Here is a 16,812-nt window from a genome sequence, read left to right on the forward strand (position 1 = left end):
GCTGCTTAAGACCTAGCCCCCCCCCTTGACCGTCAGCTGTCTAGTGCTAGACCTAGCCCCCCCCCCCCTTTGACGTCACTGTCTAGCTGCTAGACCTAGCCCTCCCCCTTGACCGTCAGCTGTCTAAGCTGCTAGCCTAGCACCCCCCTCCTTGACCGTCAGCTGTCTAGCTGCTGACCTAGCCCCCCCCCCTTGACCGTCAGCTGTCTGACTGCGCTAGAACCTAGCCCCCCCCCCCCCTTGACCGTAGCTGTCTAGCTGCTAGACCTAGCCCCCCCCCCCCTTGACCGTCAGCTGTCTAGCTGCTAGACCTATCCCCCCCCCCCCCTTGACCGTCAACTGTCTAGCTGCTAGACCTAGCTCCCCCCCCTTGACCGTCAGCTGTCTAGCTGCTAGAACCTAGCCCCCCCCCACCCCCCCCCAGCCCCCCCCCCCTTGGACCGTCAACTGTCTAGCTGCTAGACCTAGCCCCCCCCTTGACCGTCAGCTGTCTAGCTGCTAGACCTAGCCCCCCCTCCTTGACCGTCAGCTGTCTAGCTGCTAGACCTAGCCCCCCTCCTTTGACCGTCAGCTGTCTAGCTGCTAGACCTAGCTCCTGACCGTCAGCTGTCTAGCTGCTAGACCTAGCCCCCCTCCTGACCGTCAGCTATCTAGCTGCCCACCCCCCCCCTGACCGTCAGCTGTCCTATGCTATGTGCCTAGACCTAGCCCCCCCCCCCCCCCCCCCCCCCTTGACCGTCAGCTGTCTAGCTGCTAGACCTAGCCCCCCCTCCTTGACCGTCAGCTGTCTAGCTGCTAGACCTTGACCGTCCAGCTGTCTAGCTGCTAGACCTAGCCCCCCCCTCCTGACCGTCAGCTATCTAGCTGCTGAAACTAGCCCCCCCTCCCTTGACCGTCAGCTGTCTAGCTGCTAGACCTAGCCCCCCCTCCTTGACCGTCAGCTGTCTAGCTGCTAGACCTAGCCCCCCCCCCCCCCCCTTGACCGTCAGCTGTCTAGCTGCTAGACCTAGCCCCCCCTCCTTGACGTCAGCTGTCTAGCTGCTAGACTAGCCCCCCCTCCTTGACCGTCAGCTGTCTAGCTGCTAGACCTAGCCCCCCCCCCCCCCCCCTTGACCGTCAGCTGTCTAGCTGCTAGACCTAGCCCCCCCCCCCCCCCCTTGACCGTCAGCTGTCTAGCTGCTTAGACCCTAGCCCCCCCCCCTTGACCGTCAACTGTCTAGCTGCTAGACCTAGCCTCCCCCCCCTTGACCGTCAGCTGTCTAGCTGCTAGACCTAGCCCCCCCCCCCCCTTGACCGTCAGCTGTCTAGCTGCTAGACCTAGCCCCCCCCCCCTTGACCGTCAGCTGTCTAGCTGCTAGACCTAGCCCCCCCCCCCCTTGACCGTCTCAACTGTCTAGCTGCTAGACCTAGCCCCCCCTGACCGTCAGCTGTCTAGCTGCTAGACCTAGCCCCCCCCCCCTTGACCGTCAGCTGTCTAGCTGCTAGACCTAGCCCCCCCTCCTTGACCGTCAGCTGTCTAGCTGCTAGACCTAGCCCCCCCCCCCCTTGACGTCAGCTGTCTAGCTGCTAGACCTAGCCCCCCTCCTTGACCGTCAGCTGTCTAGCTGCTAGACCTAGCCCGTCAGCTGTCTAGCTGCTAGACCTAGCCCCCCCTCCTGACCGTCAGCTATCTAGCTGCCCCCCCCCCCTTGACCGTCAGCTGTCTAGCTGCTAGACCTAGCCCCCCCCCCCTTGACCGTTCAACTTGTCTAGCTGCTAGACCTAGCCCCCCCCCTTGACCGTCAGCTGTCTAGCTGCTAGACCTAGCCCCCCCTCCTTGACCGTCAGCTGTCTAGCTGCTAGACCTAGCCCCCCCCCCCTTGACCGTCAGCTGTCTAGCTGCTAGACCTAGCCCCCCCTCCTTGACCGTCAGCTGTCTAGCTGCTAGACCTTGACCGTCAGCTGTCTAGCTGCTAGACCTAGCCCCCCCCTCCTGACCGTCAGCTATCTAGCTGCTAGACCTAGCCCCCCTCCTTGACCGTCAGCTGTCTAGCTGCTAGACCTAGCCCCCCTCCTTGACCGTCAGCTGTCTAGCTGCTAGACCTAGCCCCCCCTCCTTGACCGTCAGCTGTCTTAGCTGCTAGACCTAGCCCCCCCCCCTTGACCGTCAGCTGTCTAGCTTAGACCTAGCCCCCCCCTCCTTGACCGTCAGCTGTCTAGCTGCTAGACCTAGCCCCCCCCCCCCCCCCCCTTGACCGTCAGCTATCTAGCTACTAGACCTAGCCTCCCCCTTGGCCGTCAGCTGTCTAGCTGTTAGGACCCCCTCCACTCCACCCTCCAACCTTAGAGAACTACAGGCTGAAAAACAGAGGACAACCATGACATCAGTGGAAACCATGGAAACACCTCAGACCAGCCATGAAACGAGAGGACCCACTCAACTCATCCAAGTCACTCAAGAGCAACAGGAAAATGCTTCCATACTCAAGTGTGGTCAAAAAAAGGGAAAGCAATGTTGTTGTTTTTTTGTATGTCACTGTGAAAATCATGTGCTTTTGTGTATTGAAACGTGTTATTTTGTCTACGTTGTCGGTACAGAGGGATGTGTGCAATGTTTGTTATTGGAGTGCTCTACACTTATAGTATTAGCCTATCAGATCTTGCTATTCATTTTCTATGCCTTCAGCTACTGTGGCAGTATTTTTATTAATAAAGTTCTACGTTTTATAAACGTGGAGCATGGTCCTGAAGTGGTCACGCATCACTGCCAGGAACTAAAGCTCTCTGAAGCGAAACTCAACAAAAAAATCACAATGCTGCTCAATGCTGCTGGGAGCTTTGCATGTACAGATGTAGGATCTTAATTTGACCACAGCAGGAAAATAATCCTGTAGCAACAGGAAATGTGAATTGTGTGGATTATAATTAATGGACATTTTTGTAGGGGTTGATACGTTTTTAGTTTAAATCACGTTTGATACGTTTAAATCATATGATGAAAAACACATCATACTGTGTTTTGACAGTTCTAGATCTTGAAAACTTGATCGCGGAAATACAAAACATTTTGGGAATGTATCAAATGTGGCGTAATGAAACGAATACTAAAACAGTTTTCTTAGTGATATTTTCCTTTAACGATGCAGGATAGAAACATAATGGCAGCATAAGCAGCATAAGAATAAGGAAACACATTTGAAAAAACGCTCTTGTCTGTGATGAACACTTACACATGGGAATCCATGAATATGTAATATCCTTATTGGAGAGTCCGATGTACGTAATGATGGTGTCATAATAGTCGCATATCTGTCTGGTTTTGACTTGCAGATGACATCCTGGTTTTTCTGGGCTTCAGAGGAGTAACGGTAACAATTGGACGAATCAAGTTGAGTCAAGTCCATTTAATTTCCCACGAGAACAGGAGAATGTTGTTTTTATTGAAATCTGAAAGCACTTTTCGACAGATTATTTTATATCCTTGCTTTTCACAGAGAAATAGAGCACTAGCATAGCAGCTACCTTGGCTCAAATATCACAAACTGATGTATTCGCTTCTCTTGAATGTGGTAAAAGCCATGGGCTGAATGTGTTTTATTTTCAAAGTGTCCCTCAGACCATGTTGCCATTTACTCATACTGCATTCATACCGTTGTTGCTTCACATATAATTCTACACATAAGTGAAGCATGCCTTGGATTGCCGTTTTCCTCAGATCAGATTGGCCATGGTGACTAGCAATGCAGCATATAAAAATAAAAAAATCCTTTAGATAAAAGGCCCACCCCAGTTTTGCATAATATCTAGAAATATTTTGTATACAGTATTCTAAGGAGATCCACTTTGGTTGCTCGCCTAATTTGATTTTTTTTTAATTGTGGAAGGACAGACAACACACTAACTCATGAGGTAAACTTTTGCCCGTTATGGCAGTCCTTAAATGTTACCGTGTTTTGTATTCATATTCGATACGCCACCATCTTTTTAAATGCAGAATGGTATGCATCTGAACACATCCAACTTGTGTTACGTTATTATTCTAGCAATATGCACTGGGATGGAATCTCTTCTCTTGAGAATACACCATGTACAGTAGGTTGTGATCTACCGCTTGTTTCAGAATGCGTTCTCGTGCTTTTAAGACGTGTTGCAGTGCTGAATGTATTCCTTATGGTGCTCACTGCAACCAAAACCTATCTTCAGCGTTAATGCTCAAATCTATCACATATCAAAGACCTTACTGACGCATAGTCACCAACCCTTGTGTATGTATTGATACTGTATTCACCATTTGCTCAAAGACTCTCTGCTCATGCACCGAAGTCACTAGGATGTCTTCTTCTCCTGAGCCTATACAGCCACTCTATCAAAGACAGTCTGTCGACCGGCATAGTTGTACAAACAAAGTGTTGCCTACAGTTCATTGTATGCTTGTTACATATCGACAAGGTAGTGGAGTGCAATGTTACATATCAAAAACCCTCTCATATTTTTTTTTCTTTCTAAGAATAATTACCTGGGGCACTAGCCAATCAAAGAATACTTACCTGTGGCACTATCCAATCAAATAATTGTTACCTGGGGTACTATTCAATCAAAGAATACTTACCTGGGGCACTATTCAATCAAAGAATACTTACCTGGGGAACTAGCCAATCAAAGAATACTTACCTGGGGTACTATTCAATCAAAGCAGGTTTCTTGAAAAAGTCAACATGATTTTTCTTGCATTTTAATAATGCACAATTAGATTAAAGCACTCCACAACACGAAGGGTTTCAATGTGATATTAAAGAAACTAAAACTGCATATAAAGTCAAACATACTTTCTTGCTGTGCAGGGTGAATCATGTTTTTGGACCCACACCGGTAACCCAGAAAATGGTTTTGAGCCTTTGGTTGTGTTTGGGAGAAGATCACAATTCCCCCTCTCCCTCAAATCAAGCCCTCAAGATCTCCCATCCTTGTCAGACACTCCTTGATAAATTGCTGTTGTGTACTTTGCCTATGCAGTGGGGATTCGTAATGGTCTCTATGTAAGTCTTTGTGTTACTGCAATCTCCCTTCCACATGTGATTGTTTTTCTTATAGAGATAGAATGTATAGAGTGAATCTCCTCCTCTTTTCCATGTGCAATTGCCATTACTGGTCCTAGTGGCCCTTTGTATAACCAATGTAACTAGGCCTACTTCACTTTTTATTTGTTTATTTTACTAGGCAAGTCAGTTAAGAACAAATTCTTATTTTCAATGACAGCCTAGGAACAGTGGGTTAACTGCCTTGTTCAGGGGCAGAACGACAGATTTTTACCTCGGGGTTTAGCTCGGGGATTCGATCTTGCAACCTTCCGGTTACTAGTCCAACACTCTAACCACTAGGCTACCTGCCTCCCCATAGCAGTTTCATTGTTTTTATTTAGGCGATGTTGGAGGTGTAACTGCGTTGGCGCTGTCAAATCAGCAAACGGCCCCCGGGCGTTATACCGATCGTGGACATTGCCATTGGATGCACCGTGTAGCATTAGTAATAATCCCATGTAGCCTTTTTACAAATTTGAATACTGGAATGTGTGTTGTAATCTACACTTCAATTAGGCTGATAGAAATCCGTATTATTCCATAATATGATTTAAAATTTGAGTCATTATTACTATATAGCCTACGCTTTCTCATTATGAACTTTAACGCAAATGGGACTGGTGTGGCTTCGTGACAATGACCACACGAACCACTGCTCACCGGTTTGCCAGTTCTGATACAGTTACACCTCCGACATGGCCAAAACACCAGCTACGCAGTGTTGATCTGATTTAAATCTAGGCCCTCGTCTTCTGCCTTTTTTCTCAGTCCTCCATCATCTCATCATCTCTGTCTCTCCCTCTCCACCACTCGCTCTATCTCCCGAGGTTGTGAATGGTAACGAGGTTGTGAATGGTAACTTAACGGTTCACCTTTTGTGTCACAAAACGCCTTTGTACTGTCCGCATGTGCACTAAAAGTTGACATTTGGTCATTTGGATTGTACAATGGTACTTGTGTGTTTTCTAATGTAATTTAACTAAATAGTCAATGGTACTTCACCTGTTTTTACTCCTTTTTTTTGTTGTTGCCAATTCTGTAGTTTTCATTACATACAGTTTCCCTGAAGGGATTATCTAACGTAGACTTTTGTAATGTATGTATTTATCTAAATATTGTTTGGGATATCAGTATTGTAATGGAATATGTGAATACATGGTTATCACAACAATATATCCGCTGGTACTGTCAAATAAACTGCACATTTCTTGACATTTTGGACACTTGACACAGTGTTGTCATTGAGAATGACAAGAGAATGATGGTTCATCATGACAATTCCTCAAGGGGTCCAATGTCTTGGCTTCTCCAGTTCTTTACTTCATAAACAGTAGAATAGCATGCATTTCATGTAGAATTTTAATTGAGTACTGTTTTTTTGTATTATTATTTTTTTTAAATAAATGAGGTGGTTGTGATTTAGTAGGAAAGGAGAGCTGCAGTATAAAGTACTGAACAATATAATACATACACCTTGGTAGACATGCAGTCGATGCGATGATAAAATATATATTCAAAAACAAATATAAAGAGACACTTTGAATATATTACAAGTTTATTTTAAAAGAGAACTTTCATATCATATGTCTGAAAGGTGTTGATGCTTGACTAGTGTTTTAGGTACATCGGGAGAGTATTTATTATGCATTGTTAGTACACTGTAAAGTATTTCATTTTTTTTAAGGCATCAAAAATATTAATAGATCTATTCAAACTTGTATATCAGCTATATAGAAACAAACCAGAGTAAACCAGCGGGGTACAATGAAATGTATCGTACACGAGACACAGAGCAATTATTGAAAACTGTAGGACCTAATGCTATTACACTGAGCAGGAAGCGTTGTGGTCGTTCAGTTGTACACACGCCTGAGAGACTTCAAGGTAATACAACTGTCACCAAAGGATCCGAAACCCTTTAGCCAAACGGTTGGCGTGTGGGCCGAGGCTTGCACTCGGTTATACTTTTGATTTCTCTCCAGATTCACTGCACATGTTATGCTATTGTATGTTGTGCACAATATACAATAGGTATGTTACATTTCATAAAATGAAGACGTTTTAAAAGTGGATTGAAAAAAATATTGCTATGTAACATCATGCTATATTTTGTTTTTAGAATTAGTGGAAAGAAAAACACTGCATGCATGAAAAATAAAAGATCATTCAAAATGAAGCATAGAAGATCTCTAGCATGCATTCAACCTGGAGTATGTTAGGTGTAGCTAGGTCATCACACCTGAGAAGGTCAACTGTTCTAGAAAAGGTACTTTGTCATCGGGCATCCTAACTCAACACACATCAATATAAATTCTACAGTAATATATATATATATAGTTGGTAAGCCAATAATTCAAAAAGTGTTAAAAAAATAATTTAATCTTCTACATAACTACATTATTTTTTGTTCAAAAAGCACAGGCTTATTAGACCATAAGAAATCACAAGATACAGTAAATCCTGGTTTCAGCATTGTACTACAGTGTATATGCTGCTGACAGTAAGGGCAACTAGGAGGCATGGGGGACAGAAAACATTTTCTGTAAATTATACACTTTGGAATAAAAAAACGATTCTGTTTTCTCAATACTATTTTCCATATAAATCTACAGTATAGAGTTCTCAACCATCGTTCTATGAATCACTACGGAGTAGCCAATCATGATCGCAGTGACGATCACGATTGGTTACAACTAGATCTCAACCGCCCTTGCTCGCTGGGTGGGTTGAGGAGTGTGGGAGTGAAGGAATATCAGCTTGTTTGGGGTAGTTGGGCAACAGACTAAATTAATTAATAAATGGAAGGATGCCATAACGTGTTGGCCCAGTTGCCTTTGACGTTGTACAGTCCGCCGATGTGTTTTCTGGTCTTCAAAGCTAGCCTCCTATGCAGATTGCCAGCAGCGCGCACATATGTGCTGTGTCTCTGGCTCTGGCTCCTTGATGTTTTAAACATCATGGCAGCAGTGATTCCATACACAAAAGACTTCTCTGTTTTCCTCCTCTTGCGTTTGCTACTGGACTGTTCCAACCCTTTCCCTGTGTGGAAAAATAATATTCATTACGTTTTCATATCATTTGAATGGAATAGATTCAATACAAAAAAAACTGAAATTAATCTGTTTTTCAATTACATTTAGCCAGCAAGTGGACCACTCTGTAAACTTGAATTTGGGTATGGTGGCATAACAAGAATGGTGGCATAACGAGAACGTCTTTAGGAGAAATTCAAAGTAAATTTTCAGCAGATGGCAGTAGTAGAACATGAATCTGACATTACAGCCCCACACCACTCTCTACAAGCCAGCCTCAACTGAATGTGTGGAGATGAGTTTGAAATGAAATTAACCTCCTGTCCACACCAAGGTTACTAAACCTGAAGGCTTTGGCTAGTGTGAATGGCAGTTTCCATGTGTTCTTGTCTGCATGGAATTATTCGCCCCATTGACTTTCTTTCCAAATAACGTCTAATATATTTCTGCTAACGAGCCAAACCTTTCCCTAAATACCCATAAACTTAAATGGAGAATGAAAAGTTCTTAGTCATAAAGCAACAACTGGCCAACTCTTTTTTTTTGGTCTTCTGATAGATTTCCACAATCCCTTTGGCAAATACAAACCATGCATGACATCAAAGCGGTACAATTTTTGGAAGATTAATTGTCATGGCGATGGTGTCTCTGCCAGACCCTGATAGCATTCTCTCAAAACAAAGATAGAGTTTTCCTTTTGGTCCATTGACTCAGGCAGGGGCATTGACTCAGGCAGGGACATTGACTCAGGCAGGGACATTGACTCAGGCAGGGGCATTGACTCAGGCAGGGGCATTGACTCAGGCAGGGGCATTGACTCAGGCAGGGGCATTGACTCAGGCAGGGGCATTGACTCAGCAGGGGCATTGACTCAGGCAGGGGGCATTGACTCAGGCAGGGATCTAGTTGTATAATTAAAAATGGCAGTATAAAACTTGACCTTTTGCATAGGATCCTTGAATCAAAACACATTTTCTCGGTCATACAGTAGGCCCGACAGGTTAACAGCGCAGTGCAATGCTACAGTACAGTACATATGATGGTCGCATGCGTTTTCCAGAGTGACTTGCAAACTAACATCGTGATGCTTCTAGACTACTCAGCCATCTAGCGACTAAACACAGCTACAGCCATCTAGCGACTAAGCACACTACTCAGCCATCTAGCGACTAAGCACACTACTCAGCCATCTAGCGACTAAGACCACTACTCAGCCATCTAGCGACTAAGCACACTACTCAGCCATCTAGCGACTAAGCACACTACTCCCGCCATCTAGCGACTAAGCACACTACTCAGCCATCTAGCGACTTAACACAACTAACCACACTCCAAGCCCCCCATCTAGCGACTAAGCAACTAACTCAAGCCATCTAGCGACTAAGCACACTACTCAGCCATCTAGCGACTAAGCACACTACTCAGCCATCTAGCGACTAAGTTCACTTAAAGGGACAGTGTTTAGAGTAGAATTCTCTCATAGTAGGGATCTTGTAGAGTAGTAGTCTCTCATACGAGGATATAGTTCTATTGGCTTTATTTCGGGGCATATTTTGGTCAACTTTAGAGTAGAGACTGTGGAATGTATGACATTCATTAGTATAGCAAAGAACCTCCCACATAAAACGCTTGTATGGGAACATGTAGATATGTCACTGTGTAAACTAGGTAAAGCTGACGTTGACATTTTTTACAATTTTTATTTTATTTAACCTTTATTTAACTAGGCAAGTCAGTGAGCTGACATGAGCTGATGTCATGTTTTATAACCTTTAACGAAGTGGCCTTTGTGCTGCCTTTGATAAACAATACAGCATATTACAGCTTATTACAGCATAAGATTCTGTATTCTAGAAAAGAGTGTAAGGCCTCTAAAATCCATTCGCTACCACGCTTAATCCTTTGATTTAGTCATTAGTCATGTGACATGAGTGAATAGTTTTAAAGGTTATCCCAGCCATCACCAACAACATGAATAGATTCAACAGGAAGTGTTTTCTGACACGTGTGAAGTACATTACCAGCTCTGAGGGAAAAATACAGGTCCATCTTGTCCAGCTAATGTGTGCTTCTCTCAAACCAGTTAGGGTAAAGTAAAATGAGGAGCTGGAAACACCACAAACGTGAAGAATTCGGAGGATGCCAGGTATTCGAGGAAGTCAAAAATGAATCTGAAAATGGCTTACATTGGTTGCCATAAAAATAGTGTAAATCAATTTCGTTTTAGCATGCGTTTCAGGTAAGGCTTTACAATCTGTCTCGTTTCATTAAGATAAGAGGAAATTATCTGTTTGTTTTTCAAAGTGCTGAGTCCAAGTAAGGAAAAAAAGTTCTAAGCTTTTAGGTTCAGGCAAGTGCCACCGAATCCATTTAGGAACATGCTTTAGTTTCCATGCAGTGTTGTTCCTCACAGAAAAGAGGATAAAACCAACCCCCCCAAAAAAGAATATTGATTCTCTGCTGAAAACTGTCTCCGAGTCCCACGGCTTATGGTGTAGTCTTTATTGATTTTACCCACTAAATCCTTCCTTTAGGTCAGTGTGATAATCCGGACACTCTAAAAGTCTCTGGATGAGGAAACCGTTCTTGTCAAACCTCAACACTGTTCAGCAAAAGCATTCTCAGCATTTCTCTTTCTCTCACTCAGTTCCAATGAGTTAGTTTTAATTACTGTGTTCTCTAAGGCATTACTTGTACAGTCTTTGCCCGTCCTTGTGCTCTTCGGGGAAATCACAAATTGCAGTGCAAATCCATCGCAAAATAGACTCTTCGAGCACATGCAGTACTCAAGAAGACTGCAGAGGTACTGAGGAGTAGTAAAGATTTTGTAGTGCTCGCCAAAATAGACCACACACTCGTCATTAACTGGACAAAACAGCTCTTTCCAACTGTACACTTTGGGTTTTTTGGCATTTGGTAGGAGTGTAGAGACTCTTCTCCAAGGCCTGTTGGTAGGAGAGAAGAGACTCGTCTCCAAGGCCCATCTCCACTCACATGTCCAGGTTGAATGCTTTCATGAGGAGGTCCAAGTCTCCGATGTTGGCTGCCTGGAAGAGCTCCGGCTGGTCCATCATGGAGAGGGCTATCCGCAGGGCGGCCCAGATGTTCCCCGACATGACCTGGTGCGAGAGCTGCTGACTACGGCTCTTCCTCTGCAGACTCAGGGCTGTTAGGAAGTTACTGGCCGCCTCCCTAAAAGACAAAGGGAAGGTTTGACCGTTGGAGAACCATGTGATTAGTTTGCTATCATGATGACCTACATTAAAGCGACTGTTACTAGGTTCAGGCCTGATGTGTTTGATACGTTTTCAAACAGAGACTTTGCTGTTACTTGTAACATTATAGTTGGTTAAACTGTAAGAGATAGCATTATTAGGCTCAGTGTCCCCACCTCACCGCACTCCACTGACTCCACCAGAGCAGAAACTCAAAGCCCTCTGCTGCGGTGCCAGGTGCTGTTTTAGAGAGCACCAGCTGGCTCTTAGTTAGACCCTCCTCCACCCCCCCCCAACCCCCTGCTCACCCACCGGTGTGCTCCTAGGTTGATGCAGCTGATGCCCAGGTTGTAACGGGATCTAATGAAGCCCGGCTGGAGCTCCAGGGCTCGGGTGTAGGCCTCTACCGCCTCCTCGCTGCGGTCCCCGTTAGCCAGCGTGGCCCCCAGGCGGTTCCACAGCAGGTAGTCCTGGAGGGGTCATACAAAGCCGGAGGAACAGAATGGTGACATGTAGGATAGTGGTTGGTTTTGACATTTGGTTTCAGACAGTTCGTGGTCTGTGAACCCAGCCACTGTTGACTGAGATTTAGCATTGTGGTTTAGCGTTGTGACATATTTCATGCTAATGCTAATTGTTGTGTACTGTAATGGGAAGTCCAATCAGAAAGGAACAGTGCCTGCTTTGGTAGAGAAGATTTGCAAATAAAATGAAGTAGAATTTTGTCTGCGATTAAAAACGGCATCCTTGGAATCAACACAATATAACATTTATGAGAGGAGTGCATCATTTGCCAGTTATTCTCCTGTATCTTTTGTGTGTTAATGACTGTAATGTAGGTACTGTGGTGTGATGGTGTTTTTACACACTTCAATTTTTTTTACACACTTTTTATCACCCGTTGAAAACACACCCTGTGAAAAAAACACCCTGTGAAAACTAAGCAAAGCTTAAGTTCCAAGGATCATTTGAGGATGGTTCGGTTACATCACTACGTCCGTCCTTGACTCCATGGTTATGTGTCTCCCACCTGGGGGCAGATCAACATATACAGGGATACTGTGCAGCAAGCATTTTGTGCGAAGCAGCAAGCTATCATGATCTCCACTTGTATTCAGCTCTAAGTTATCAGCAGGGGAGAGGGCATTACCAAGTCAAATGTAGAGGGGGTGGATTTAGCAGCCACTGCTGTGGGACAGGGTTAAAGGATAGTGGTTGGAGCTGCACCAGGCAGATACTAGTGCAGGGAGGGTGAATCAGATGGGAGTTCATGAAACTGGATTTCTCAGCTCAAAGCTCTCCAGTTTGGATGCAGTGTTTTAGTGTTGTGAGACAGTACGGTGCGTCTCAGTGAGATGCAGTGTTTCAGTGTTGACAATCACAGTGTTTGTGTGTTTACACTGCTGTCTTACCTCTGGCCGCACCGTCAGGGCAGCATTGAAGGCCTCCACAGCTTTATTGAACTCCGCGCTAATGTTGAACAACACACCCAGGCCCGTCTGCAGGTCTGGGTCGGTGTCCCTGTTGTGCTGGGCTGCCTCCAGAAACAGATCCTTCACCTCAGGCAGTAGAGAGCTGTGGGCAGACACACTGGACTTAGAGTCTATAGAGAGTAGAGACACACTGGACTGAGAGTAGAGAGAAGAGACACACTGGACTTAGTAGAGAGTAGAGACACACTGGAACTGAGAGTTAGAGACACACTGACTTTAAAGTAGAGCCAGTTAAGAGACACACTGGACTTAGAGAGTAGAACACACTGGACTAGAGTAGAGAGTAGAGACACACTGGACTGAGAGTAGAGAGTAGAGACCACACTTGGACAGTAGAGAAGTCAGAGAGAGTAGAGACACACTGGACTGAGAGTAGAGACACACTGGACTTAAGTAGAGTAGAGCACACTGGACTGAGAAGTAGAGACACACTGCTAGGGTAGAGAGGTAAGAGAACACTGGACTGAGAGTAGAACACACTGGACTTAGTAGAGAGTAGAGACACACTGGACTGAGAGTAGAGACACACTGGACTTAGTAGAGAGTAGAGACACACTGGACTGAGAGAAGAGAGTAGAGACACTGGACTCTCTCGGTGACGACTCCCCCATCCTGCGTGAGTCTGATCAGACAAGGATAGTCACCCCCCCCTCCAGCACTGAACACACCCTAGGTCCCACAACTGCACTGCTCCTCCATCATTGAGAGGGATAAATTCAAAGAGCTGGAGAGAGATGATGGAGCTCAGAGAGCTAGTCCACAAAATCCAGACAGAACAAACCACAAAACAGACCAACACCCCCCCCAACAAGACCCAGTGGGCAGCAGGTGGAGATGGACGGCTGTCTGGGAGAGATGGCTGCTCTACGGACTGAGGTGAGAGAACTTAAAGAGGCACACATGGCACTGGATGAAGAGGTGAGAAAGCTGAGGTGTGACAGAGAGCAGGACACTCCCCCAGAGAAGCCAGCAGAACAGCCCACCTCAGACTCGGACCACAACACCACAATGGGACAGACAACACAGGACCCACCAACCCAACAGACCCCACCCCCTCCCAACAGACCCCACCCCCTCCTAACAGACCCCACCCCCTCCCAACAGACCCCACCCCCTCCTAACAGCCCCCGTCACCACCCCCGATAGCTCTCTTGACAACGCACACACATCCACTGAGGACACACAAAAGCCAGAGATTTTGCTCCTCATTGACTCAAATGGCAAATACATTCAAGAGGATAAACCTTTTACCAAACACAAGGCATGCCCTGGAGCTGTTGTCAGAGGACAGACTAGGGTCCCCCAGCCACATCATAATTAACACAGGCACAAATGACCTGAGGGCCCAGCAGGAAAGGGTGGCCACAGCACTCAAGGGAGTGATTGAAAAGGTTACCTCCAACCTGCTACCACGAAAAGACGTTCACCCTGCCACCATACAGTGGGTGAATGCAAGCATTTCACAAGACTGCCTCAAAACCTAATGTCTACCTAGCCCACCACTCCACCCTGGACTTGAACAGCCTTTACGACCATGTCCACCTCTACAAGGCAGCAATTCCAACTTTTTCAGACCACAGCATCACCAGCCACACCTCAACCAGCTAATAGCACACCAAGCAAACCCTGGCAACTCCCTATTCACACTGTATTCACACCCTATTCACACTATAACCCCTATTACTAGCCTGTTCAACCTCTCTTTCATATCGTCTGAGATTCCCAAAGATTGGAAAGCTGCCGCGATCATCCCCCTCTTCAAAGGGGGAGACACTCTTGACCCAAACTGCTACAGACCTGTAGCTACCCTGCCTTTCTAAGTTCTTCGAAAGCCAAGTTAACAAACAGATTACCAACCATTTCGAATCCCACCGTACCTTCTCCGCTATGCAATCTGGTTTCAGAGCTGGTCATGGGTGCACCTCAGCCATGCTCAAGGTCCTAAACGATAACATAACCGCCATCGATAAGAGACATTACTGTGCAGCCGTATTCATCGACCTGGCCAAGGCTTTCGACTCTGTCAATCACCACATTCTTATCGGCAGACTAAACAGCCTTGGTTTCTCAAATGAGTGCCTCGCCTGGTTCACCAACTACTTCTCTGATAGAGTTCAGTGTGTCAAATTGGAGGGCCTATTGTCTGAACCTCTGGCAGTCTGTATGGGGTGCCACAGGGTTCAATTCTTGGGCCGACTCTCTTCTCTGTATAGATCAATGATGTCGCTCTTGCTGCTGGTGATTCTCTGATTCACCTCTACGCAGACGACACCATTCTGTGTACTTCTGGCCCTTCTTTGGACACTGTGTTAACAACCCTCCAGACGAGCTTCAATGCCATACAACTCTCCTTCCGTTGCCTCCAACTGCTCTTAAATACAAGTAAAACTAAATGCATGCTCTTCAACCGATCGCTGCCCGCTCCTGCCCGCCCGTCCAGCATCACTATTCTGGACGGTTCTGACTTAGAATATGTGGACAACTACAAATACCTAGGTGTCTGGTTAGACTGTAAACTCTCCTTCCAGACTCACCTTAAGCATCTCTAATCCAAAATTAAATCTAGAATCAGCTTCCTATTTTGCAACAAAGCATCCTTCACTCATGCTGCCAAACATACCCTCGTAAAACTGACCATCCTACCGATCCTCGACTTCGGCAATGTAATTTACAAAATAGCCTCCAACACTCTACTAAGCAAATTGGATGCAGTCTATCACAGTGCCATCCGTTCTGTCACCAAAGCCCCATATACTACCCACCATTGTGACCTGTACGCTCTCGTTGGCTGGCCCTTGCTTCATACTCGTCGCCAAACCCACTGGCTCCAGGTCATCTACAAGTCTCTGCTAGGTAAAGCCCCGCCTTATCTCAGCTCACTGGTCACCATAGCAGCACCCACCCGTAGCACACGCTCCAGCAGGTATATCTCACCAGTCACCCCCAAAGTCAATTCCTCTTTTGGGCGCCTTTCCTTCCAGTTCTCTGCTGCCAATGACTGGAACGAACTGCAAAAATCTCTGAAGCTGGAGACTTATATCTCCCTCACTAGCTTTAAGCACCAGCTGTCAGAGCAGCTCACAGATTACTGCACCTGTACATAGGCCATCTGTAAATAGCCCATCCAACTACTTCATCCCGATACTGTATTTATTTATTTATCTTGCTCCTTTGCACCCCGGTATCTCTACTTGCATATTCATCTTCTGCACATCAATCACTCCAGTGTTTGATTGGTATATTGTAATTATTTCGCCACCACGGCCTATTTATTGCCTTACCTCCCGTGTCTTACCTCATATGCACACACTATATGTAGACTTTTTCTACTGTATTATTGACTATATGTTTTGTTTATTCCATGTGCAACTCTGTGTTGTTGTTTGTGTCGCACTGCTTTGCTTTATCTTGGCCAGGTCGCAGTTGTAAATGAGAACTTGTTCTTAACTAGCCTACCTGGTTAAATAAAGGTGAAATAAAAAATGTATAAAAAATTCAACCCCCTGACTCAATACAAATTACAATCACCTTTGGCAGCGATTACAGCTGTGAGTCTTTTGGGTCTCTAAGAGCTTTACACATCTGCATTGTACAGTATTTGCCCATTATTTATTTTTTTATTCTTCAAGTTCTGTCAACCTGCTTGTTGATCATTGCCTCCCTCAGACCTATGCCCCTTCTGCCCACCCCATGCCCCTCACCCCTGCAGCAAGGACCTCAACATGACAGCAGGACATATGCCCAGGCCGTGAGCAAAGCAAAAGGCCCAACCCCCACTATTACACCTGCCCAAGCCCCATCCTGCGACCAAGAGGTATGTGGCAGGTGCTCACACCTACTGTGATGGTCTGGGCCAAAACCACACAAAACAACACTATACACTATGGAACACAAAGCTTTTACTATCTCATCCTGGAATATATACACGGTCTGAGGTCTAAAGAGCAGGAACCCAGACTTCATCAAAGAAATTGGAAATACAGACATTGTCATCCTACAAGAAACATGGTATAAA

At 45.7% G+C, this 16,812-nt stretch overlaps 1 protein-coding gene across 3 annotated transcripts in view; it reads right to left on the minus strand.

Annotated features, from left to right (window-relative positions):
• Window positions 1-6,600: 6,600 nt before the first annotated feature.
• Window positions 6,601-16,812, minus strand: part of LOC111952885 (PEX5-related protein) — an 83,737-nt gene continuing 73,525 nt past the window's right edge. For 2 of the 3 annotated variants that reach the window (XM_023971875.2, XM_070435067.1), the window contains 4 exons: window positions 12,717-12,879; window positions 11,617-11,774; window positions 11,084-11,281; window positions 6,601-8,096 (listed from right to left, as the gene is read on the minus strand). In XM_023971875.2, the coding sequence (XP_023827643.1) occupies window positions 8,072-8,096; window positions 11,084-11,281; window positions 11,617-11,774; window positions 12,717-12,879 (544 nt within the window). In that variant the 3' untranslated portion in view covers window positions 6,601-8,071. Of the gene's footprint in view, window positions 8,097-10,110; window positions 11,282-11,616; window positions 11,775-12,716; window positions 12,880-16,812 lie in introns of all 3 variants that reach the window. The other variant, XR_002875781.2, reaches the window with a different exon arrangement.

This window comes from Salvelinus sp. IW2-2015, linkage group LG26, assembly GCF_002910315.2.
Source record: "Salvelinus sp. IW2-2015 linkage group LG26, ASM291031v2, whole genome shotgun sequence".
NCBI classification, from domain to species: Eukaryota; Metazoa; Chordata; class Actinopteri; order Salmoniformes; family Salmonidae; genus Salvelinus; species Salvelinus sp. IW2-2015.